Below are 26843 nucleotides of genomic sequence, written 5' to 3'. Positions count from 1 at the left end.
TCTGTCAGCACGATGTGTGCAAAGAAGAGTTAATACAGCCCTTCTTGAGTCATGAGTTCAAAACCCAGTGAAAGAGGTAAAGACTTGGGTTCTTCTAATATGAGAAGTCTATACCTTCTGCAGAAGTAATGCAAGTATAGTTACTACGTGAAGAACAGAACTCCTGTACCTTTAATATTTGTGTAGAAGAAGACATTTCAGCAGGCACTGTATGTAATACAAGCTTTACCTGCTGAAATTTCCTCTTCCACACAATCATTAAAGTTAAAGGAGCCCTGTCCTGTGTCTCACTTGGCAGTCCTACATGGGAGGATTTAGTCTGTTGCCTTAATCCAAAAACTCCATTGTTAATTGCTGTCAGTATAATGTGTTTCCATGCCTCCCTATTAACATCTTGTGGCAATAATGGTGTAATGAGTATGATGTAGTGGTTTAAGTATTAGACTACAACTCTGGAGACCAGGGTTCGAATCCCCACTGAACCATGCAAACCACTGGGTGACCTGGGGCAAGTCACATTCTCTCACCTTCAGAGGATGGCAATGGCAAATGCACTCTGAAGACGTTTGCCAAAAAAATCCCATGATAGGGTTGCCATAAATTGGAAACAACATGAAGACATACAACAACAACAACAACAACAACGTCACTGCCTTAGAAGATGGTAGAGAAGCTTTAGTTAATGCAACTTCAAGATTGAAAACTGGGCTGCAAGGGTGGTCATAACTTTAAGTAAAAGAAGTGGCTGTCTCAGGCAGCAAATTTTGGGTGGCAAGAAGGGAGAAACGGATCTCTTATTATTGTAATGATTGTACTTATGCCAGTAGAAATTACAGGCTTGTCTACTCAAGGGGGGGGAACCTGTACTCCCCCGGAATCTGGTGCGATAAGGCCACATGACATGATAAGGCCAAACTTGGGGTATACCACCTGAATCCAGGTTTTAAAACACAATTTTCTTTGGAGTCTTCAATAAACTCCAGTGTTCCCTGTAGTGTGGACAATAGATCAGCCCTGGATTTGGGGTGGGTGTGGAGGCAGGACCCACCACTGCCTGTCAAGCACCACCATTTACCTCACTGTCTGGGCTAGATCCCAAACTGGAATAGCTATAAAAATGTTTTTCCCTCCTCGGTGCCACCCCACCACTGGCATCCAGTCCCTCGCTCTGAGGTCAGAAACAAGGCACCTATATCCCAATGGCACCAAGGAGGGAAAAAACTTTCTGTAATTGTTCCAAGCCAGGAATTGTCCTGGACATTGAGGTAAATGGTGGTGCCTGAAAGGCAGCAATCTGTCCTGGCTCTGCCAGGTAGCTTGATGGAGGAAAGGCAGTGATGGCAAATCACAGCAACATCTGGATTAAAGGCCATGTGTAGACATCTATTCCATGTCTTTGTGGAGAAAGAGGTAGTGTGGTTCTGCTGATTCCCACAGTTTAAATGCTGTTTTTGATATTTAAATACTTTAACTATTTGAGGCCTACTTACTTACATTACCTATTTCCATGAAACTTTCCAGACATTAAGATGTTCCTGATCCCTTAGCTGGGTATGACAAGTTGCTCCTGCAGATAAAGTGCTTTCTCAGTTGTGGCAGCTTGGCTGTGAAATGCTCTCCCCAAAGAGGCTTGACTGGTGCTTGCTTTTCAATGTCATTTTAGGGCTGGATAGAGAACCAGCGTGATGCAGTGGTTTGAGTGTTGGACTATGACTCTGGAGACCATGGTTTGAATCTCTGCTTGGTCACTGAAACCCACTTGGTTACCTTGGGCAAGTCACATTCTCTCAGCCTCATAGGTTGGCAGTGCCAAACACTTCCTGAAGAAACGTGCCATGAAAACTCTGTGATAGGGTTGCCATAAGTCAGAAACTACTTGAAGATACACAACAACAACAACAACAACAACAACAACATACATACATACATACATACATACATACATACACATTACTTTCAATTCTTTTTACAGTGTATATTTTAATTTTAATTTAATTTACTTATAGGGATCTGCCCCCGTGCCCCTGCCAATTTTATTATTGGCACCATATAAATTGTTGCTCTGTGTCTTCAAATTATTTCTGACATGATGATCCTAAGGCAAACCTATCAAGGGGTTTTCTTGGTGACATTTCTCCAGAAGGGATCTGCCACTGCCTTTCTCTGAGGCTAAGAGAATGTAACTTGCCCAAGGTCACCAGGAATTAAAAGCTTTTTCTCCCAGGAATCCTAGTCCAACACTCAAACTACTACCACCATGCTGGCTCTCTGTACTTCCGATAAATAAACGTCTTGGTGAATGAAGCTCTGGTTTAAAAAAAAATCACAGGCATTTAATTTTCACACATAGAATCTAGACAAACGTTACAGCTGATTTGTGACAATTATTTTAAATTTTGCTTTATCTGAGTTTTGGAGATTTTTCTGAAAGTCCCCTGATCTGAATTGGGATTTTTACTAAATCATAATTTTTTAAAGGAGAAAGGGTTTGCATTGTATTTCTTTCTCTGAGATATTATAGTTTGTCAGGACAAAGGTCTAAATACAGACTGAATAGTGCTGGGTGTTTCCCCCCCCCCCCCCAATGCCTTAGCATCATCTATTCCTTTTGTTTCATAATAGTTGAAGAATGACCCACTCTTTGCATAACAATAGGACTGACCACCACAGCATGCATGGCTCAGCCTCTGCATTTCAGAACACCATCTCAGCCACAAGGAGGCACTAGAGGAAAAGCTCAAAAGAGCAGTGCCCTATTCCTCTTTTACAAGGTACTGAGTTTGCTCCCAATTCTCTTTGCAATATCTAAAGAAATAGACTTTATCAGTTTACTGAGCTAAGCATTTAAGCCCAGCTGATAAGGGAGCTATAGTGCATTGCCTGCAGTTGTTTACTACAGTCTCCAAGGCTGAGGCAGCTGTAGCATTTTCAATTACACAGACCTCTTGCAAGCCGGGAACTGCTTGATGTTCCTACATAACACACATATGGGGTTCTAAAGCAAGGACTCTCATCCATCCAGGTATTGAAAGATCCAGAACATCTTAACTTTCACAAGGCTGTTGGATCATATGCCTTAGACCATGCTACAAGAGTACAGGTCTACCTTACAGTGGATTGCTGAGACAGTAATTCAAAATGCTTTGAAAATATAAAGTGCTACATAAACATAAGCCTCCACCTCAACATTTATCAGCAAAATGCCCAATGTCCTAACATATGAGTTATATGCAGATAAAATTCAGGTATGGAACACCAGTGTGGTGCAGTGGTTTTGAACACTGGACTGCAACTCTGGAGAACAGAGTTTGAATCCTCCTCACCATAAAACACACCAAGTAACCCTGGGGAAGTCACACTCTCTCAACTGCAGAGGATGGCAATGGCAACCCCCTTCTGAAGAAACTTTCCAAGAAAACCCCATAATAGGTTTGCCTTGGGGTCACCATAAGTCAGGAATGACTTAAAGGCACATAACAACAATAATAGACTGTAAAGACTAGACATATGGTTTATATGTGCATCCAACATGCTGTAGTAATCAGGGCCATGTACTATCAGAGGTGCTGGGTACATTTATTGCTCTTTTCCATTTTGTCTCTGATTGCAGCATTTATCCACTTCCTATTGACAGCTTGCTTGTGTCACTGTGTGCACACTCATATGCATGTGTGTATTCGTATGCATATGTATGTCTTTATATGCACAAATACATGGCTGTGTTTACCTGCATGTGCAAACATATATGTATGTGCAGGTGTGTATGTTCAACTTTCTACATACAGAGAGAGTCTGTTTTTGCTAGTTCTGAGGAGAAATTGCAAGATCTGTTTCTAATTAGGGGTTAGCAGTATCCATGTCGTTCCAAAGATGTCTCTTTCTCCTCAGTAGGTAAAAAGTGGAATTAAAACCAGAGGTTCCCCCATGGAACTTAATAGTGCATGAAAAAGTACCCTAATCTCTAACTGAAAAATTAGGATTTATCCTGGGACTGGAGAGCAAAATTGAAGCACACTGCTTTGTATTACTACCCAGATGATGAAGGATCAGTGGGAGACTCTGCAAGCATATACATTCCTACATGTGTGCACACACAATTTCTCCACAAACAACAAGGTAAGAGGAAGACCAGCCTGCTCTGCCAAGAAGGAAGTACTGTATATATTCACGTATAAGTCTATAAATTTTAGTTTAAAAATTGACGCCAAACAACAGGGTTGACTTATCCATGGGTCAATGTAAGTACAGTCAGCCCTTCTTATACACAGATTTTTATACACAGATTCAAGCATCCATGGTTTGAAAATGTTCCAAAAAGTATACATTTCAAATATCAAACCTTGATTTTTCAGTTTTTATAAGGGACACCATTTTGCTATCTCATTATATTTAATGGGACTTGAACATGCACGGATTTTGCTATCCACTGGAACCAAACCCCAGCGTATAACAAGGGTCCACTGTACTTATCAAAAAAGGAACCATCCCCTTCTCTGAGTAGAGTGGTGAAAGACAAGAGCTTAGTCCATCCCAAAATACATAAAAGAAGCACCAAACTCTCTCTACTCGCTCTGCTGCAGTGCCGCATCTGGCCTTGTTTAGTCTCTGGGTGGGAAAATGGTGGCTGTGGCAGTGCTTTCTCCCAATGGAGAGCCAAGAGGAATCAAGCTTTGAAGGATTTTAATAAAACGTTTCTCTAAAGATGCCAGCCACAAATGCTGGTGAAACGTCAAGAAGAAACTCTTCTAGAACATGACAACATAGCCCCAAAACTATAAAAACGTTTGTATGTTTGTCAGCTTTTCTGGGTTAAAATCCAGCAAAATTATCACATAAAGTTAAAGGCTATAATCACTGCTTAAATAGTTGCCACTTACTGTGCTTTCCCTTTTAATTCTTTTTGACATGTGTGTATTTTCTTAGCCCCACAGGTACCTGGTCACCTCCCCCACACATCATACAGCCATGATTTACTGTAGTTCCCTCTTCATCCAGCCTTTAGGGCAGGGGTAGGCAACCTTTTTGAGCCGGGGGCCGGGTTGGTGTCCCCAAGACAATGGGGGGGGGAGAGCCAAAAAATAAATAATTAAATAATATAGGACAACATTTTCAAATGTAGGACACTGTTTAAAAAATGGAGGACATGCAAAAAAATTGGTGGTTTTTTTAAAATGTTAATATAAATGCATGTTTCTTAGGCATGATCAAAATGGAGGACATTTGGGCATTATTCCTAGACGGCAGAAATGTATTTCCCTTTCTGGCCAACCCCCCCCTCCCCCCATTCCAAACAGCACATTTCAGCATTGAACATGGCTTTACTTAACATGGCAATCTCTTGCATATTTCAGAGGCTTATTGCATAACCAAACTCTTTGGGTTTCACACTGAACATGGGTTCACATGGCTATGCATATTGAACATGTCAAGGTGGTCTCACAAGAAGTGATTTGCCCTCGGGTTCAAATGTACTTCTCAGAAGTGTGTACTTGGTCAAGAGACTGTGGTTTTTCTTCACTGCGCATGAGTTTGTAAAAATCACAGCAATTTACATTGGCCGTGCCTCTGAAGCTGGCTCATATCAATATCACCATCACCATCCTCCTCCTGCTCCTGCTCCTCCTCTTCTTCTTCCTCCGCCTTCCTCCCTCCTCCTCCTCTTCCTTCCTTCCTCCTTCCTTCTCCTCCCCGCACGCCTGCGCGCAGGGCCTTTGCCCCCTTGTCTGCCGCCAAAGGCCCCGCGCACTTCCGCGGGGCCTTTGGCAGCGGCAATCGGCAGCAGGACCGAGCAGGGGCTGGTCCCAATGGCTCGGCAGGCCGCCTGCGGCCCATGGGCCATAGGTTGCCGACCCCTGCTTTAGGGTGAGCACAAACAATTGTGCCTGCCAGAATGTTGTAAGTTCTTTGGCACTGTATCCCTTTGCTTCATCCATTACATCCTTTGTTATATGCCCTACGTTTTACCCTCAACTTATTCACAAGTTATATCAAAATCCATGATTTGGGCGCCTAAACCTGCTCTCAACTTACACATTGACTTATAATCCAGTATAAACAGTAGCTTCCTTCCTCACTTTCTCCTAGAAAGTATGCTCAGCTCCAAATGACACCTACTACCCTGGGACTGAAAAGAAGTATGATGGCATCCTCCCGCTCAAATCTGTAGGAATCAGTTCTTATTCAAGCAAGACAACCAGACAGGAAAATGAGCCTACTCCTACAATCATAGACTCACAAAGTTGACCACAAGGACCATCCTGTCCATATCCATCCTCTCCTTAAAAACCTCCAAAGAAGGAGACTTAATTGGATATAAATCCCCCGCTTACAAGCTTACCACTCTGTTCTGGCCTTGAAGATCTGATCTCCTGCCTTCTTCTGTGTCTTTCCCACACTCCCTTTTACTTTGTGTGTTTTGTCTTTTCAGTTAGATAGGTTTTGTTATCAGGCTTACTCTCCTGTCTGTGAGCTGCTTTGGGAGAAATAATTGCCTGAAAAGGAAGATAAAAATATAACATCCAAACATGCCATTTGTCCATAGCCAACATCCTTTTGAAGGTCTACCCCCAGAAAGTTCTGTTCAGCAGAAGTCACACTTTTCTGTACCATTATCCTTTAAGAAATTATTTAATCCTTCTCTCTTTATTTTAAAACTGGTAATCAACTCAAATAAATTAAGCCAATTCCAAATAGTCCTGAATTAGTCAGCTCCTATCTCTGGCTGGGTTGGGGGCTTTAATTACTCATTTCCCCTCTGGAAGGAGAAAACAAGTGCCCATTTATTACTTTATTTTATTATATTAGGAACAGAATTTCAAATTGCACTCATAAAAATACGTGAAATACAGTATATATATATTTATATATAGCAAGCAATTGTTCTAGCTGCAAAGAAGATGCCAGTAACGACCCTCTCCCACTGGTGCCCCAGCAGGGAACAGGAACCGACTTATTAAGGGCAACAAGTCAGGACTGCTCTGGCTTTAGAGATGGAACAGGCAGTGCCTAAACACTCACAGTTCTAAAATGGGGTTATTATTTAAGGAGAGAAAGCTAGAAAAATCAGCATATTCTCCTGCATCTTGCTCTTGTTCTTGTGTGCCTTCAAGTCGTTTCTAATGTCAACCCTCACACAAACATATCACAGATTTCTTGGCAAACTGTCATCAGAGGGGGTTTGCCATTGCCATCCTCTGAAGCTGAGAGAGTGTGACTTGCCCAAGATCATCCAGTGGTTTTCCATGGCCAAGCTGGAAATTAAACCCTGGTTTCCAGAGTTGTAGTCCAACACTCAAACCACCAACAGTTAATTCCAGAAAAAATTATTTAAGGATAGACACTCCCAGAGCAATCTAACCATACTTACCCACCAGATAGCATTCTTCTGTCTACTTTTCAATCAGTCTCTTGACATTGTGCTTCAGGAGTCACTGTATGTGCAGTATCTATTAATTGAAGCCCACCATGACAAAAAAAAAGGCTGGATGCACCATTGACCACAGCAGAGAGCATCTTCAAGTGATCTCCTGGACTTGGAGAAACAGAATCACCATCAAGGGCACAAGAAGCTGTGACCAGTGAAGAAATAGTGGCCTGGCTCTCTGAGGCTCGTGCAAGACCTGCTCTTCCCTCTTCTCTTTGGACATTCACAAGAATTCCACTAGAATTATACTTGTCCCTCCATATTCGCTAGGGGTAGGGACATACGACCCCTGTGAATATGGAAAAACTGCAAATAACAAAAACACCATGTTTTTACCTGAGAGGACGCCTCTTTAGGAATCTCAAGATCTTTCAGTGCAACTCTGTGGTCAACGTCTGACAGGCACTGACCATAGAACTGCAGTGGAGGAGCTACAAAATGCCTACTAGAGTATTCTCTCTAGGAATCTCTAGGTCCTTCAGTGTGACTTTTAGTTAAAGGTGACCATAGAGTTGCACTGGAGGACTTAGATATTCCTAGAGAGAACATATTAATAAAATCTGTGAATAATCAAAGCCGCAAATATGGAGGGATGAGTGTATTACTATTCCACTCCTAAAACAGTTACTGTTATGGTACAAGCTGCTATTGTTCCCACTCTGGATTCCATTGCATATGCATCTCACATTTCCTTGGACTGCAAATCCTGCTTCACCACTTGTATCCTGTGTCATGATTACAAATGTTTCCTAACAAAAATATACATGTCCACTTTAGAGTGGCTATTATTTCAGATTCTACATTAAAATTAACTGGGCAAGTAATAGCAATACTAAACGGGTAGCATGAAAGCAGTCAAAAAGTTTCATTATTGTTGTTCATCTTCATTTTGGTAATATACATTGAGTCTCCCTTTGGTAATATACATTGAGTCTCCCTTACCTGCAATCCCAAATTCTGAAGTACTCTAAAATCCAAAATTGTCCACATGGATGGCTGAGATAGAGACACCATTGTTTTCTGATGATTCAGTTTAAACAAACTTTGTTTCAGGCACAAAAATATTAACAATATTGTGTATACAATTACCTTCAGGTGTATATGAAATATAAATGAATTTAATGTTTAGACTTGGGTCCCATGTCTGCAATCTCATTCTTGGTGCTTGTGTGTGTGTGTGTGTGTGTGTGTGTGTGTGTGTGCACATGCGCAAACATTTCAAAATCCAAAACACTTCTGGTGTTAAGCATTTTGAATAAGTTAGACTCAAGCTGTATATCTAAGTACTTCACAATCATACCAGAAATCTACATTGCAAGATTTACTTTTTCTGAACTGCTGTGCTCAGAATCTTCCAGCCAGCATATATTTGATTTGACCAGCATCCTGTTTCCCATAGGGCCCAAACAGACAGTTTGTACAAAGCCTACAAGCAGGATGTGTTGCTGTCAGTGACAAGTATTACCAGGCACATCATCAAAAGAAAGCAAAGCTTCCTTCATGCATGCTTCTATCTGGATTTCTTCCACAATCTTCTTCACAATACAAACCACTGTACAAATTTTGTTTGTTTGTTTGTTTTTTGTGTTTTTTTATTTATATACCGCTATTCCAAAGATCATAGCGGTGAACAGCAAGTAAGCTAATTAGCAAGTAAGCTAATTATCTTTGCATTAGTTTTTTTAAATATATATACAAAAAAGTTCACCCATGTTTACTCAGTACCTAATGAGTAAGAAGAAGGGCCCTCCCTCCAGTCCATCTGCCCTGGTCCAGGCCTGCGAGAGAGAGAAGATCTGCTAGACTTTTCCCTTCCCCACTGCCATTCCCTTCTCCTTTTGTGTCTTGTCTCTTTAGATTGTAAGCCTGAGGGCAGAGAAATGTCTAATTAACAATTTGTAAACTGCTCTGATAGCTTTTTGGCTGAAGGGGGTATTAATAATAATAATAATAATAAATAATTTATTGTTCTTGTTGTTGTTGCAAGCCATATACATTCTTAAGGCTGATTCAGTGCCAATCTTTCCTACAGATAATTAAGACAGTAGATTAGACAGGACAGGCTGCTTACCTATAACTGTAGTTCTTTGAGTGGTCATCTGCAAATCCACACAAATGGGTTATTCTGTGCCTGCGCAGCATTTCCAGATCCTACTGGAATTGTTAGGGAAGACTTTTTGGCAGTAGTTCCGCCCACCTTCCATATAGGCAGGAGGTCTTCCCACCCTTTCTCAGTTCCAAAAGGTCCGCCGTAAGAGCAGACAGGGAAGAGAGAAGGACACGACAGAGGAGAAGATGGGTGGGATTTGTGTGGATTAGCAGATGACCACTTGAAGAATTACAGTTACAGGTAAGCAACCTGTCCTTCTTTGTGGTCTCTGTGAAGCACACAAATGGGTTAGACTGGCAAGTTTAGTCCTCTGTGGAGGAGGGAGTGTCCTGGTAATAAATAAAATATTAAACCAGAAAACAGTGTGATTGTCAGTTATTTGACAGGTGCCAACTAACCTTAGTTCATGCCAGAAAGGACAACAGCTCTGCCAAAGGCTGCTTCACGTCGGTGTCTGGTACAAAGTCTGTAGTGCTTGATAAAGTTCAAAGGTTGTGACCATACCACAGCCTTGCAAATGTCCTCCAAGAGAATTCCAGAGAGGAAAGTTGAAGATGAAGCTACCGCCCTGGTGGAAGGTTGACGATGAAGCTACCGCCCTGGTGGAATGGGCTCGAATTTGATCAGATGGAGTCTTCCCAAAAATCTCATAAGAGAGGAGGATTGTGGAAGTCACCCATTTGGAGAAATGTTGAGGTGTGACTGGAAACCCCTTTTTGGGGTTGAAATAGCAGACAAAAAGTCTGGGAGAACAACGAGATGATGCAGTCCTGTCGAGGTAGGCTAGCGCCAGCCTGACATCAATAAAATGGAGACGGCACTCAGTGTCGGTGGTCGGGTTCGGGGCTAGCATTGGGAGAATGATGTCTTGACTGAGATGAAAGGTGGACACGACCTTTGGTAGAAAGGAAATGTCTGGGGGAGGACAACTTTGTCCTTAAAAAATTTCAAGTACAGAGAGTCCGTACAGAGGGCACAGAGTTCACTACCAAGAAGGCTGCCTTCTAGGTGAGGAGCCTGAGGTCACAGGAAGTCAGAGGTTCAAAGGGTGAGGTAGCGAGTGCTGCTAAGATGAGCTGGAGATCCCAAGCTGGGATCGGGTTCAATGCTGGTGGTCTTGGCAAGGCCTTTGAAAAATGTCTTCACGAGTGCGTTACTGAAGAAAGATGGCCAGCCAGAGAATTGATAGTGGGCACAGATGGCCGCAAGGTAGTATTTTAAGGACGAAATGGAGAGCCCAGAGGTGGTGTAGGAAGTCCAAGACAACACAGACATTTACTTCCGAAGAGGTGAGTCCCGTTAAGGACAGGAAAGTCAAAAAATTAGCCCATTTAAGGTGTAGGAGTGCTGAGTGGAAGGCTTTCGGGAAGCCAGGATGATCTCTTGGACCGCTATCGAGAGTCAGGTCAGGGCCAAATCCTCCACGCCACTAGACGGAGAGTGTCCATGTCAGGGTGGTGAACCCGACCGTCATGAAGGGTCAGGAGGTCGGGACAGAGCGGCACAGGCCAGAATTGGTTATTGAAGAGATGGAACAGGGGAGCAAGCCACGGCTGCCTCGGCCACCAAGGGGTGATTAGGATCGCGTCCGATCTGTAGGTGCATAGTTTTGCTCTCACTCTGGTGATTAGAGGAAATGGGGGGAAGGCGCAGAACTTTTTGCCAGACCACTGGAAGAGGAAGGCGTCCCCTCTGGAATGAGGTGAAGGGATCCTGGAACATAACTGGTCACAGTGAGTGTTGAGATGAGAGTCGAAAAGGTCGACGTCGGGGGTCCCCCACAGAGAAAAGAGGCAGAGGGCAACCAGGAGTCTGGAGCCCTGCTCAGCTTGTCTGCAAGCTCATTCTCCTCTCCAGGGAGATGCATGACTTGCAAGATGATCCGTTTTTGGATGCACCAGTTCCAAATTTGAAGGGTGAGGCCGAGAAGGGTGGCCGACCTGGTACTGCCTTATTTGATGATGTAATACATCACAGTCATGTTGTCCGTGAGGAGAAGGACCTGGTTTCGCAGGGAGGGTTCGAAGGCCTTCAGTGCCTTCTGTATCGCAAGCATCTCGAGTGCGTTGATGTGGAGTTGGCATTCTTTGGGAGACCATCTCCTGTGGACAGAGTGGTCGTCAAAAGGGGCTCCCCAGCCCGTGTTTGGGGCATTGGTGGTCAGTGGGATGCCCACCATGACATTGAGTGGGTTGAGCCACCAGAGGAGAGAGTGGGCGACTGGCCTTGGAACAGTGATCCACTTTCTTGGATCGCTGAAGGCAGGGTTGAAAACTGAGAGGAGCGATGACTAGAAGGGACACATGTGGAGACGGGCCCATGACGTGACATATGTTGTGGATGCCACATGGCCAAGGGCAACCTGAGCTGTTCGCACTGTAATGCGCCGGAAGGCAAGGCAGCGTTGAATTGCAAACCTGAGGTTGAGGAACCTGTCGTGAGGAAGGTATGCTCTGCATGTCGTGGAGTCTAAGGTGGCTCCTATGAAGCACACCCGCTGGTTTGGGCAGAGTGTGGACTTCTCCCTGTTGATCATGAGTCCCAAGTGGTGAAGGAGAGAGAATGCTGACTCGAGATGGGAGAGGAGCATCTGCCTGGACAGGGCTACGAACAACCAGTCGTCGAAGTAAGGAAAGATGATAATGCTTTGTTGGTGGAGGTATGCAGCTATGACTGCCATGCACTTTGTGAAAACTCTCGGTGCAGTGGAAAGTCCAAAGGGCAGTACTTGGTACCGAAAAAAGTCAGGGCCGACGAAAAGGAGAGAAGGTCCCGGTGGTCCTCTCGGGTGCTGATGTGGAAATAAGCATCCCAAAGATCCAAGGGGTTGAACCAGTCTGACTCCTGCAGGAGAGGCAAGATGGAGGCCAAGGTTACCATACGGAAATGCTTATAGGCAATGAAAGAGTTGAGAAAACGCAAGCCTGGGATGGGACGGAGACCGCCTGTGGCTTTCGAGACAAAGAAGTATCTGGAGAAAAGGCAGATGTCGGGTCCGGGACAGAGGGACAGGCTCAATGGCCCCTTTTTGAAGCAAGGAGCGCACTTCGTTGAGAAGGACGTCTGAGGGGGGAGTGGTGAGAATGATACCCTTTGGGGGAGAGGATTGCAGTTGCAGGGCATAACCCCTACAGATGATGGAAAGCACCCAGGAGTCAGATGTTATGGAGGCCCAAGAGTGGTGGAAGTGGGCCAGGCGATCCCCGAAAGGAGTTGAGAGAACGAAGTACACTGGGGAGCTTCAGAAGTGGCGCTTGCCTTGTTCTGCATCCTTCTTATGGAAGGGTTGCTTGTATTTCTGTTTTTGTTGGCGTTTCCCTTGTTGTTGGGGAGGGAAGCGCTGTTGTTGGTAGTTCGAAGACTGGTTGGATCTACCCTGGTTATGGGGGCAGGAGGGTCTTTGCCATCCCGAATGGCGTTGAGAGAAAGGAGGGCAAGTAGTCGAGGAAGAAGACATACCATATTTATGGGCTGTGTTCTTCATTTTGTTCTTGAAAGTCTAGCTTCTCATCAGTCTCCTTATGAAACAGTTCCATAGCATCGAAGGGGAGCTCTTTGATGGCCTGTTTGGTTTGAGGCATTAAATCCGAAGACCTTAGCCAGGCATGACGTCAGAGGGCCAGGGCGCCCGAGAGTTGTCGGGAAGTACATTCGGCTGACTGTGCCACCCAGATCTGGTGTGAGGCCAGTGCATGAGCTTCTGCACGGATGGCCATGGCTATCTATCTCTTCTCCTCAGGGAGGTCTTCATACAAGGGAAGAGCTTTCTCCCAAAGCTGCTGTTGGAAGGCAGTCATACACTCTGAGTAGTTCTGGATTTTGAGATCCAGGACTGCGGAGGTATAGGATTTCCATGCCATGGTGTTGAGCTTACGACCCTCCTTGTCATTGGGGGTCAAAGCTGTCTTTGGGGCCGAGCGGACTTGGGAGGCTTCCACAATTGCCGAATTCAGGCAAGGATGATCAAACAGCCAAATCTCTTCCGAGGGTGTGATATGGTAGAGATTGTCAAGTTTCTTGGTGGAAAGTTGAGCCATGGACAAAGTGGGCCAAGAGCTCCTTGTAATTCTAGACATAAATGGCAGGAATGCAATGGAGGTCGGAGCTGAGACCTTGTCCCGAACCATGAGAGTCTGCATGGAGGATTTCAATGTTTAGGGCTTTGCCCATCTGGATCATTTGTTCTGAGAATAAAAAAATGTCATCCAAAGGAGAGGGGGTCTCCAGAAAGGCAAGAGACTGTGACTGTTGAGCATGAGCGTAGTTGGAGACAGAGTGGTCTGTGAATTCAGCTGAAGCTGACTTGGTCCTGGTGCAAGCCAAGAGGACCTGAGTGGTTACCAGTACCGGCAACGAGGGGCACACTTGTAGGGAGACAGCAGAAGCTGACTGTATGGGTCAGACTGGTTCCACTCGGGAAGCCAAGGAGAGGTGAGACCGAAGTGGAATGGATGCAGCAGATGACCTTGGAGGAGGCAAGAGAGGTTCAACAGGCTGGAAGGTTGAAACAAAACCGCTTCCACAGACTTCAGAAGGGTCTAGAGGCAAAAAAATAAGTGCCTGTAGCTTGATCAAAAATAACATCTCGTCTGGGGGGCTCAGCAAGGACAGAGGATACGTCATAGTCCTGTTCATCCTTGAAACAAACAACCTCCGAAGTTTGGAACAGTCAATCCGGTATCACCACTTGGGTGAAAGGGGAGGCTTCCTCTTCACCCTCTGACAAGGAATGCAGGCAAGGAATGCAGGAAGGTGGCTGTGTCTGGTCGGGCCTGAGAATCGGGATGAGGAGACAACTGAGGTTCAGGCGCTGGTTGGGCTCACGGTACCGAGCCCAATTCGGTGTGGGCAGGCACGTCAGTATGGGATTAGCGGTCAGAGTCGGAGTCTGGGCAGGGACAGGACATTTTGCTGGAGTGATGGGAGGAGTCCTTGGACTTGTCCCGAGACTTGTGCTTTCTTTTCTTTGGTTTGGAGGAGTCTGAGGACTTCTTCCTGTTTGGTGTGGATGGGTGGCCAGCCACATCCTGGTCCATGGACCTCCGTTTGTCTGGGGTTGGTGACCCAGAAATTTCCGAAGAGGGTTTGCCCTCAGCAACAGTAGCCTTGGCAGGGACCCCTGAGGCCAAAGATGAGAGCTTGCCTTTGGCGGTGGCAGCCTTGGCAGAGGCTCTAGAGGTGGAGGGAGGCTTCAAAATTTGTATGTAGAGCATGGATCTAAGGCACATCTCTCTATTCTTCCTGGCCTGTGGTGTGAAGGCCATGCAATGAGGGCAGGAAGCAGGGACGTGGCCCTCGCCCAGGCAGAGGAGGCACAAGGAGTGTGCCGGGATATTTGTCGCACATTCAGAGCACTTATTAAAAGAGTGCGCAGACATCGTTAGACCAAAGTGCAGGGATGAAGAGAGAGAATTGTCAAGAAGTCCAAGTATTACTGTTAATCAGAGTCCAAAACCAAGTCCAAATCACAATCCAAGAGTAGTCAGAGTCAAATGAAGTCAGAGCAAGCACAGGAAATGAAAGAGAAAGCGAGCTTCCTAAGCTGCTCACGTGGAAGACAAAAGGAACTGAGAAAGGGCAGGAAGACCTCCTGCCTATATCGAGGGTGGGTGGAGCTACTGCCAAAAAGTCTTCCCTAGCGATTCCAGTAGGATCCAGAAATGCTGTGCAGGCGCAGAATAACCCATTTGTATTCAGAGACCATGAAGAAGAATACTTTTGCTGCAACTATATACTTATCTAGCTAGGGGGTTGGAATGAGACTGCACCACATTTTGTTTGCAGGGATCTTTGTGTCAAAACCAAAACACATGTTAACAGTTCAGAGCATTTGAGTGCCAATCAAGAAATAAGCCCTGCTGGATCAGTTGAATGCAGCCCTTCCCAATTCTTCAAATATTTTACACCACCTATCGTGTCTCTGTTGACAAAGCTGGCTGGGGCTGATGGGAGTTGGACTGTGATCGTATTCAGGGGCTTAGCCAGTAATTTTTTCCCTAATGCAGTTTGACACCACTTTAACTGCTATGGAATCCTGGGATTGGAGGTTTATAGTGGCACCAGAGTTTTCTGACAGTGAAGGTTAAGTATCTCATAGAACTCCCCAAAACATTTGGATATAGCAGTTAAGGTGGTGCCTAAAATACATTATTTCTACAGTGCAGAAGCAGGCTAGAACACCCTTCATGGAAACAAAGGCTGGTTAAAACCTTCAACAGGAAGAGAAGTTACAGTTTTATCATTTGGTTGCAGGTCTCATTTGTCTGCATACTGGCAAACTCTAGGCATCAGGTGGGGGAGGAATCCCAGGTTATGGCTGTGCAGATAAAACAGGTTTGACTCTTAATGGCAGGGGTCACAAAAGGCCATAGAGGCCCATGTCACTGTAGTGAGGTAGATTTGGTAGAAGAGAGAGCTAGAAGGGCTAATGGGGACCAGGTGGAGACACAAGAGGAGTTGGGGAAGGAGGCGGAGCAAGAGGTGGAGCAAGAGGAGGAGCAAGGGGCAGTCTCAGGAGGGATAAGAGGAGAGGGGCAGAGTTGTGCGGGGAGAGAGGTGCAATGCAGAAGAGGAGGCCGGGGAGTGGCGGCCGCGAAAGGGACAGAGATAGTAAAGAGAAGCCGCCAGAGGAATGGGGCCCCGGCTTCTCTCCAAAGAAGGTCTGGTGGCCGAGGACGAGGGCCTCACGAGGAGGTACTGTTAAGAAACCTTCAGGAGGAAGGGGACTTTACTTACCTGGACCCTGAAGGGTGGAGGCAGCCAGGAGGGAGCGGCTTGGAAGGACAGTGGTGGGACTCCAAAGGAGACAAGTGGGAAGCAGGGCCTATTCCTAGAGAGCGTGAAAAGGCGGAAGTGGAGCCCCTGGAGAAGCATTCGGGAGGGTGGAGAACTCAGCAAGGAGAGCACGGACCCGGCTCCCAAGAGAGACCCCAGCCCTGAGGAAGCTTATCTTGAGGACAGGCAAAGGGTTGGGATCGGGACTTTGAGTTATTATTGTTGAAGAGTTCTGTTTGGGAAGTTTCTATTAAAGTTTATGTTACTGCTGCACTAGAAGTGTAAGTTTGTTGCGCACGTGGGCTTGTGTGCTCAGGACACGTGTTTCATTTCAACATGCAACCAGCCCCGCCCACAGTCACTTAATACTGTGATTTTTCTCCTGTGGAGAATATTAAGACAAGCCTTCCTTTTCCTATGCCCTTGACCAGGTCTGTCTGTGATAATGGACACTTTGGTAGTTGTGCATTAGGCAAGGAAGCGTCTCTACCTAATGACAAATTTACTACAATGGACTGCAGTGAAGAACTGGTGTACTTTTCCTCACTGCTAGCCACTGTCAGTCTATCCACATGAACCTGAACATGACTTCAGCCAAAATCATATGTTACAGCAGATGGAAATGTTCTGGAGTGTGTTATCTAAGATTGCTTGGGATCTAAAAGCTAAAGGAGGTGATTCACAGTAATGCACCCACCATATCCCCATAAGGTAATAATCACATGCATATTTAAAACGTATTATAAAAGCAGTTTGCTTTTTGAAAAATAAAATATTAATTGGTTAACTGCTGCAACTGGGGCATGATCCTCTGAAGGATATCAATCATAAAGGAGTCACACTACTATATTTGTACAGCATTTGTGCCAGGAAAAAGGATCAAGAGGTGGAAGAGACCACAAGGACCAACCTCTGACATGCAGGAATATAATCATATTTGGATTTTATTTATATTTATTATATTAGTATAATTTATCTTTGTACAACCAAGCTATCCCAAAAGAGTTCATACATGGGGCAGTCTTCTGAAAGATACTACCAGCTGCACTGTGTCTTTGCAAACCGTTATAAGTAGCAGTTATGCCTAACTACATATATTGTGCTTATAGTGGGTCTTTATCACTTTTTATTATTAGCAACATTCTATGCCCAATTGCATAGTTTTTGCTGTTTTCCATAAACCTGTGAAGCACAAGGCATAAAATGCTCTCCGAAAGGCAATTCCCATTATGCCATCCCACTTCACCACTGTTACTCTCCACCCAGAAATGGCCCAAACATGCAAAAAGGACTATGCAGAAAGGCACCTTGATTGGCTAGGATTTCCAGCCTTTTTTATCCTCCTGCAGAATGTAGTCAAGATGTGATCTCATAATGTCAGCACCTTCAGTTTCCTGTTCTGCTCCTCTCTGCCCAAATGCCATGACCGAATGGCTGAAAAATGTGGAATCTATTTTCCACCAGGAACTACAAACTCCTGATTATGTTCCAGAAAGAAGAAATGAACAGAACTTAAAATAGGGAGATAAAAAGCCATCCTCTTGGAACGCCTGGGAGAGTTAGAAATCAGTGGCACTGCACTCTAGTGGTTCCAGTCCTTTCTCTCGGGTAGATTTCAGAGAGTGATGCTCAGGGACAGTCACTTCTCAAAAATGGAGCTTAAATGTGGTGTCCCTCAAGGCGCCATACTGTCCCCAATGCTATTCAATATTTATATGAAGCTGCTGGGAGAAATCATTTGCAGACATGGGGCAGGGTGTTATCAGTAAAATATACTTCTCCATGTCCTGGTCAGCAGCTATGACAAAAGATGGCATTTCTTCCATCAATCAGTGTCTTGAGGGAGTAATGGGCTGGATGAGGAAAAACAAACTCAAGCTGAATCCAGACAAAACAGAGTACATACAGTAGGGGCCACCAAACCAGGTATAGAGTTGCAACCTCCAGTCCTGGATGGGGTCACGCTCTCCACAAAGGACTGTTCGCAGTCTGGGGATGCTCCTGATCTGTTGCTTCACATGATGAACCAAGTGCAACGATCAGGAGCACCTGTTATCAGCTCTGGCTGATAGGCCAGCTGCGCCCTTTCCTGGAAGTAAAGGACCTAGAAACTGTAGTACATGCACTGATAACTTCACAACTCGATTTCTGTGATGCGCTCTACATGGGGCTACCCTTGTGCTTTGTCCAGAAACTTCAACTAGTGCAAAATATGGCAGCCAGGCTGGTTGCCGGAAAAACTAGGAGTCTCCGAGTAACAACGGGCTGCCTATTAGTTTCCAGGCACAGTACAAGGTGTTGGTTACAACCTTTAAAGCCCTGAATGGTTTGGGTCAAGCCTATTTGAAGGATTGTCTACTCCCATATAATCCACCCCGCACACTCAAATCATCTGGAAAGAATCTATTGCACCCTTTAAAAACCAGACTACCTCCCAGAGGGCCTTCTCTGCAATTGCTCCCACACTATGGAACGGCCTGCCGGACAAGATCCGTCAAATTGCCAGCTTAGACAGTTTTTAAAAAGCTGTCAAGTTGGATCTCTTCCGGCAGGCCTTTCCTGAATAAAAGTGTCCGGCCACAGAATGATCGCCCCTCACATCATGTATTAGCCCACTACTCTGTCCTTGTTATATTTTGTGTTATTAACAGATATGTTAATCTCCAATTTTAATTGTACCATGTTTAATCCTGTTTTGGGGGGGGGATTTGAGACATAATATTGAATGTGTATATTTTAATGTGTTGTGAGCCGCTTTTATTGTCTCTTCACAGGAATGCAGGATAAAAATAAAAGTTTTATTTATTATTTTATTATTATTATTCAAGACTAAGAATAGGTTCTAGTTCAGAAAAAGCTTTAGCCCACTGCTATGAATAATATTGTCACTCAGGGCCTCAGGTATGGTAGAGAAAGTAACCAAACTGCTTGCATTAGCACCACTTTCTTCTGCTGCTGGTGACTGCTCTTCCTCTCTGGAATGGATTCTAGATCTATGTGGCAAGTAGATTCAAATGCAGATAGGGTAAGCTTAAAAAAATCAGGGGGGAAAAGGACAACAGCCTGTATTGAAAAGTAAACATTTATTAGAACCAATACAAGAAGTATGAAAGAGAGGGGATAAGGGATACAGGGCAGAAGAGAGGGGGTTGTTTTTGTAACATGTCAAATTGTACAACAAATAACTCCTTGTTTAAAAATTATTTTAACACTTTAAAAACCAGCGTAACATACATTAGCTCAGAATTAAAGGGATTGGCTAAAATGTCACCAAAAAGGAGGGCTGACACACACACAAGCACACACTCTTCAACAATCTGTTGTGGATGGCAGCATGTTGCTAACATTGGTAGGGAGTTGACACTTCCATGCCTCACCCATCCCCCAGAAGAGGCTTCTTGCCAGTAAGAGCATTAAGACTGGGACCTAAGAAATTCAGGTTCTAGTCCCAATTGAGCCATAGAATTCATGGAGTAAGCTGGGACCCAGTCACTCTCTCAGCCTGACTTACCTTACACAGCTTTGTGCGGATAGGTAAGGTTGAGAGAGACTAACTGTCCCCACAATCTTGTCAGGATAAGAGTGGGGAGGAGGAAAGCATATGCTGCCTTCAGGTCATTGGAAGTAAAATGTAACCGTAACAAATACATGTAATATTCAATTATAGTTTCATTTCTTTGCCCAGCACTACTGTCTTAGCAGCAAACTTCCATGAGCCTTTCACACTATTACACTGTATATAGTTGTGCTTGTTTTTCCGTCTGAATCTAGCCAAGTATTCACAGGTCCTTTGAACTTTTACTTTTATAATGTTCGGAGCATGGTAAACTGTGGCTTCAGTTTGTTATGATCCATGTTTCTCCAACTTCAAACCCATCATTCCTAATCAGTGGCCATGCTTGGGGTGGGGTGGGGGGCTGCATCCAGAACAGCTAGATGGACACCAAATTGATAAAAGCACCCAGTACAGACCATTTTGTCTACTAAATATATGATTGGATCCAACCAGTAAGGGTGGTGGGTGGAATTAAAATTAAATCATAAGCCACAAAGAATTTAGCTCTCAAGAAGAAAACAAATCTGGGCATTTGCCTCCAAAGGGATACAGTAGGTTATCCACCCAGATTTCTCTCTTGTTCAGCTCAAATTTATTACTAAACAGCTGGCAGAGATGAAATTCCCAATGAATTGTGCCTTTTTGTCTCTTGGAAACCAGACTCTACAAATGGCATTTTTAAAGTTCTCCGATTTAGGAATTAAGGTGGCCTTCTAAATTTCAAACCAGAGAGCAGGAATCATGATAGCCAAAACACAGCATTTTGCTGTGGGGATGGGCAGACCCAACAACTTTGGCTAAAGTTCCAGATAAAACTAAATGAATTGGGTCACCTTGCAATTAAAAGGCAGCTGCGACATAAGTAATCAGAGAAAATCTAACTCATGCTGAATAGAGTTTTTTCTCTCTTTCTTTTCTCCTTCTGCCTTTTCTACTGTCCCCACTAATGGGAGGAGACAGAGTATCATTACAGCCAGTATAACAAGAAAAGATTTAGAGGCCAACCCAGGTAAAAATTAGACCATCAATCAAAAAATTAATGAGTTTAATTAAAACAAAATTAATTCTCTTGCTCTCTATTTTATTTCATTCTCCTAGGCAACTCAGGGTAACAATTCATTTTTGACAGCATGCTAAGAATGGGATGTGGCAAAGACTGAATCTGCAAATTGAATGTCTCTCCAAGAAGTTAAACGATAATGAACTCAGAAAGGGAAGTACTCAATGCTCCCCCATAAAGACAAAAAAAGATTAAACTAAAAAATAAAATAAAATACATGAACACAACAGTTACAAATCTTTTGTGAAAGCCCAGATTTGAAGTTCAAACCTCCCCACCTATCACACACACATATATCCCATCCCCACAACTTCCAAATGTAAGATAACACCAAAAAGCTAACATCAAAATGCTTTGTTTTGCCATTGAAACATTTGAGACCAGGAGCCAAAGAGTGAGGAGGTGGGATCAGTTCAGAATCCACCTAAATGCAGCATGTCTGGCTAGAAATCCTGGATGTTTTGAATCAGCTGGCTAATTCTACTGCACTAAGAAACACACACACGTTACAGGATTTTCAGCAGAAGGGAGGAAACTGAAAAGCAGGAAAAGACTTCCTTTTTTCTGGCACATAGGAATTTGGCTATGCTTTTTGAATTTTATTTTTAAAAACTTCTAGAAAAAGAGCTCTTTTGAACAGGGCTGAAGCACAGCAGTGGTTCACATTGTGAAACTTTGTAGATTTTGTTCCTTACATTTCCCTCCCTTGAGAAGGCTGAGAGAGATTTCCTGTTTCTCTACTACAGCAGGTTAAGCAGCCCTTCCATGTGTCCAGCTGACTCATTTTGTTGGTGCATATAACTTGACAAGGTGCTTTAAACACCTCCAAGCTCGTGTCTAATGTGTCCAACTGAGAAGGTTCTGTGTACTATATCTGACTAATGGCACATCCCCAAAAAAATAAAGGAGAGGGGGAAGACATGCTAATTATCGCTAACTATTCTCCCTACCTGGGAAAACACCTGTCACGTGCATACACTCACAAAGGGAAACTGGGCTGCATATGTGAGCAGATCTTTTAAGAACACATGCATGCACATCTCTGAGAAATCATAGCACAAATACTTGCATAAGAATAAAATTGTCAATGAGTCTTATGGGAGGGGGATGTATTTAAAATGATGAACAATAACAGTATCAAACGCTTATCAATTTCCTAACAGGTTCGTGGTTTGCTTGCTTTTCAAAATGATACAGAAGTGCTTCCAATTGCCAGAGTTTTTTTTAGTTCTAGATAGGAACACCAGCAGCTTGCAAAAAAAGATAATGTTCGTGCTGTGTTGTTTGTGTGTGCATCCACTTGCATATAAGCATGTAATAGAAAAGAAGAAATTAAAAGATGTTCATCCCATGCTCAGCTATGCACTCTCCTTAGTGATTTACCAAAACAAGAGCAAGAAGCACTGTCTGACCTAATCAAGCTGGTGTGCTTATCATAAGAAAGGGTCTCAGACTTGGTTCCTCAACAAGGATATTAAAGGAGATTTCTCTTACACAGTCTACATGCTCCAGAATTTAACTTGTTTTAACTTGTTCCTGGCCTGTTCAACGCACTTAACAGCCAAGGTAACAGTTGTTGCTAGAAATGCAGGATGGAGAAATTTCAGTATTATTTAGAGTTTCTGCTGCAGAACTGTACAATGGGAAACATATTTCCAATTGCAGGATCCATATCTGATCCATGGATTTTCAACACATAAAAGATACTCTTATCAATATTATTTCCATTTGTTCTGAAAATTTCATTTTCTTTTCTGAAAAAAAAAAACTTGTTTTTTCTCCCCATGGCTTCAAAATTTTTCTAAATATAGCTGTACATTTAGCCACACAGCAGGCTTTTATGCCTGACAATTGTCCTGGAGGTAAGAAAGTTTACTGATGGCATAAGAGTCACTAGCGGCAGCACAAATTCAACTCAGGTTGCTACATCGAAACTACAAACAAGTAGCAATTCCTGATAAAAGTGACAAGGCTGAGGCAATAGAAAGGGCATAGAAAAGATGGATGGATGTAACACTTCTGTTGTCTACTGTAGGGAAGAAGAGAACATAAATATTCAAAAAAGTGAAAAGCAAGCAAGCAGAGGTACCAAACAGGGGTTTTGCTATCTAACATTAGCAGAAAACAGCTCTGACTGTCTTCTCACTCAAAAAAGTAACTGTCAAAGAGAACAGGAAGTAATGAGGCATTGGTAAAAGAGCTAAATAAAAGCTAGAGCTTGAAAGAGGATCTACACTACAATTCTACAGAGTATATGATGTTTAGCCTACTTCAAATTGCAAGCTCCCATCAAGCATGTATGGCCCTTAATTGGGATCCAAAAACTGAGCAGGCGAGAGGCTAGTGTTGATCAATGTTAATACTGTCAGTTTTGCCTTTTACTGTCAAAAGTAGCAGCAAAATTTATGTGGAGTGAGGGAGAGTGAAGATGGGGGGAAAAGCCTTGAAATCTCGACTAAACTACACAATACAGACATTCCATGTGGAGAAAAACATGCATGGGCACTGGAAAAAGGGAACACTAACAAGGGAAATTCTACTCTACTTGTTTTTCTGTGATTTGGTCCTCCAGCCCCTCATCATCAGGAACAAGAGGAAAACAACTGCTGGAATGACATTATCAACAGCCCCCAAATACCTTAAACATGGAATTGTCTGCCTGCCACACTGCTGTTGGTGAAAACAACTGGTCTAGGCACCAATTACAAAGAACACCAAGACCAATCTGGAACCATTCTTGCACTTGAGATGCATCTAGATTGGTGTGCTATGTGATAAGGCATGACCGGGGGTCCCTGCTAGTTAAAGGGTGCACACAAAGTTATTTTCCTTTAAGATGTACCTCTGATAAATTGCTTCTCATGGAAGGATGTGTAGGCCCAGATCCCAGAACAAAAGAGCTCTTCTGAAAAAAGATTACTAGGCTGAAGAATATAGGAAGTTGGTTTACATCAGCTCAGACCATTGGTCCAATTAGGCCAGTACTTTCAATACTGACTGGCAGCAGTGACCTTCCAGGGTTTCAGCCAAGACTCCTTCCTAGCCTTAGCTGGAGATCTCTGCTCTAACTACTAATCAGGTCTCATCCTGCTTAGTTTCTGAAATCAGATGAGATCAGCTATGTGTACACCAGTATGGTAAAGAAGCACCTCAGGGATTCATCCTAATTTTGGAATAACAATGTTTGGCCTTTTTTGGAACAGGCAGTGGCAGAGAAATATCTCAAGTAGGGCATAAGATCTGGCTGGGCTGCACATCAAGCAGTGCATGGGTAATGCAAATCAAGAAACACAAAGAGGAGAGCATGGAAGATTACTAGATCTGACAGGTTGAAGGGAGTGGGGGCTGTCCTGACCAGCTACTTAGTATCTGCTGGCTTCCTCCTCTGATTTACCTGTTTTTGACTTGAAACTACAGAAAATAAAGAGTGTTGAAGGGGAACAGCTGGGGTTCATGCAAGTGAGGAGGGCAGTGGGAACCAGGATGAGAACTGTTATTCAACATCCTGGAACTCAATGCCCAATTAAGATCAGCAGATCTGAAAACAACTAGAAATAGCCCACACATTGTTCTGGCTTTTGAGAAATCTCAGAATCCAAAACATATGTCAAACTAAATGAATCTTCCCCAAATGCAGGCAGCTTCCTGACTCTTTTACTACAACCCTCCAGAGCAATGGGAGACAACATCTCTCCACATGCAAATTGATGAAGTGAAGGGGCCAAACCAAACTGCCAGGCAGGGGAGGAGAAAAGCTCTGGAGGTTCTGAGAGGGATTTCAAAGTGAGAACTAATTTTGGGGGGATTATGGGACAAGGAGAAGGAAGAACACACACAGCATGTCAATTTCTTAAAGTGAACCAGAACGCAACTCCCACTATTTATGTAGGACTAAACCAACCAATATCAACATTTCTCCTGTTGAGCACAGTAATAAGCACACTTTTTATGGATGGATTTGGGCAGAGGGGAAAGGGGGAAGATATGTACAACTATACGGACAGATGGGGGACCCCCGCCAGTTTAGCTTTTCACTGCTTCCCGCTCTTTGTTTTCAGCATCTTCTGGATATGCATGCCAGGTCAGTCTCTCTTCATAAAATGCTATCACAATTTGAGGACACTTCACATTGGCTTCTTTCGCTAGAACCAGGTCAGCCTCATCTGTGTCTTTCCTGAAGAAGGAAGCAAGAATAACAAAAGGAGGACTGGTCACTAGTTGATCAAGCAGGGACATTCCACTTAATGGGGTAGAACATGAAGAGAAATTACATTCTGGGCACATATAACCCCAAAGACAGCAGCCATGACCAGAGGACATAAACCCACATAATTTAAGCTGTCAATTACCCTGGGGACCAGAAGGGCAGGCAACTCCAGCAGTTGAAGATTTTGAGCCACTCCATGTGGTGAGTATTTTAGTTTGGATTTTATGTACTTGCCTTGGCCAGGTTTTTAAAAAAGTAAAGATACTCTGGTTAGCAACTGCCTTTCTTTCCAAGACAATGATGAGCAACTTTATTTATACCCCCTCCTCACAAACCAGGACTCAAGGCCACTTACAAATTAACATTAATACAATTTAAGTATACAACAGATCAGCATTAAAATTGAACTAAACTAACATTTAAAAACAATTTATAACAGAATTTAATGTGATTAAAAGGTAGGTTTTTTTTTAAAAAGAACAATTAAGACTTCAGCACACTCTTAAAAGCTTTTATAACCTCCCTTCAGTCTTTCCAGGAACCTTCCAGTAACCTACCTAGTTTTCCAGGTAGGCCAACATTTAATCAGTTAATTGGATCAAAAAAGCTTTAAAATGTTAATTGCCTAAAATATGCCTTCAATTAATAATTAAACAAGTAACAAATTTTTATAACATTTTTTAATACAAGCACTTTTAAATTATGCAGCTGGCAAACACCATCTTCTTTCATTGTCTTTTTGGGAGGATTGATCTGTAATGCACACAGATCCACACGTAAACATTTGCTCACTCCACATGGAGCATCATATTTTGTATTTATGTCTCATGAATAACAAATGAAGAAACCACACAGAGAAATATACAATTGTACAAACCACCAGGCAAAGTGAACAAACTGGATGAAACATAAGCTTGCCTTTTGTATTAATAGACAATGAGAAGAGGAGGTAAGGAGGCAAAGAAAAGAAAGGAAAAAAGAAAAGATCATCTTAGCCAATATTCTAGATGTCCACCTGCACATATTTAATGTGTTTCATTTTAGGTTTAAGAGATTCTGTGTATTCAGCACGAGTTCTTATAAAAAAAACTTGTGAAGAACTGTTGATGGAGTAAACTGAAAGCAGACAGAGCCACCTCATTCAATTCACTGGCTTTGCATCTTTTACACCCAATGCAGATTCTACTGATTTGGCTTCTTAAACAACAGCATCCACTTCCAGAGCTAGCATATTCTTATAATAGTTATCAGTCCAGACAATCCAGCACAGATTAGGGTTAAAATTGTAATCAATTAATTGATGCCATCAATCACCAATCACTACAAATTAATATCCATCTGCCACTACTAAACACAATTAATAAAAGGACATGAAAAGCAAACACTTTGGGGCCAGAATTCTTCAGCTGTCTGTCATTGTAGAGACCTCTGAGCCATGATGACTCCAAACAGTACTAAATCTGACAAAAGAAATTCAACAGTGGTTGGCCTTGAACTAGTTTAATATATGTATATATATTTCCAAATTTCTGTATTTGCAAAAAATAAATAAATAAATAAAATAAAAAAAAAAAGAGAGAGAGAGAGGATATTTACATGATTTTTTCTCACAAGGAACAAAAACTATTACTTACTAAATATAAGTCACAAAAGATCTTCATGACAGACTCTGTGACTTCCATTGGGCTTATTCCCAAGTAAATGCAAGGGCAA

At 43.3% G+C, this 26843-nt stretch overlaps 2 protein-coding genes across 5 annotated transcripts in view; one reads left to right on the top strand and one right to left on the bottom strand.

The window, feature by feature from the left end:
* LOC121921591 (TBC1 domain family member 15-like) overlaps positions 1 to 26843 on the top strand; it is a 722109-nt gene that overhangs the window by 76192 nt on the left and 619074 nt on the right. The gene's annotated exons all lie outside the window — the stretch shown is intronic.
* CBX5 (chromobox 5) overlaps positions 19376 to 26843 on the bottom strand; it is a 55038-nt gene continuing 47570 nt past the window's right edge. For all 4 annotated transcript variants that reach the window (XM_042449898.1, XM_042449896.1, XM_042449897.1 and 1 more), the window contains one exon: positions 19376 to 25097. In XM_042449898.1, coding sequence (XP_042305832.1) covers positions 24947 to 25097 — 151 coding nt within the window. In that variant the 3' untranslated portion in view covers positions 19376 to 24946. The remainder of the gene's footprint in view (positions 25098 to 26843) is intronic.

Source organism: Sceloporus undulatus, chromosome 2 (assembly GCF_019175285.1).
Source record: "Sceloporus undulatus isolate JIND9_A2432 ecotype Alabama chromosome 2, SceUnd_v1.1, whole genome shotgun sequence".
NCBI classification, from domain to species: domain Eukaryota; kingdom Metazoa; phylum Chordata; class Lepidosauria; order Squamata; family Phrynosomatidae; genus Sceloporus; species Sceloporus undulatus.
Note: the sequence above shows the minus strand (reverse complement) of the source record. Positions and strands in the feature narration are given on the sequence as shown.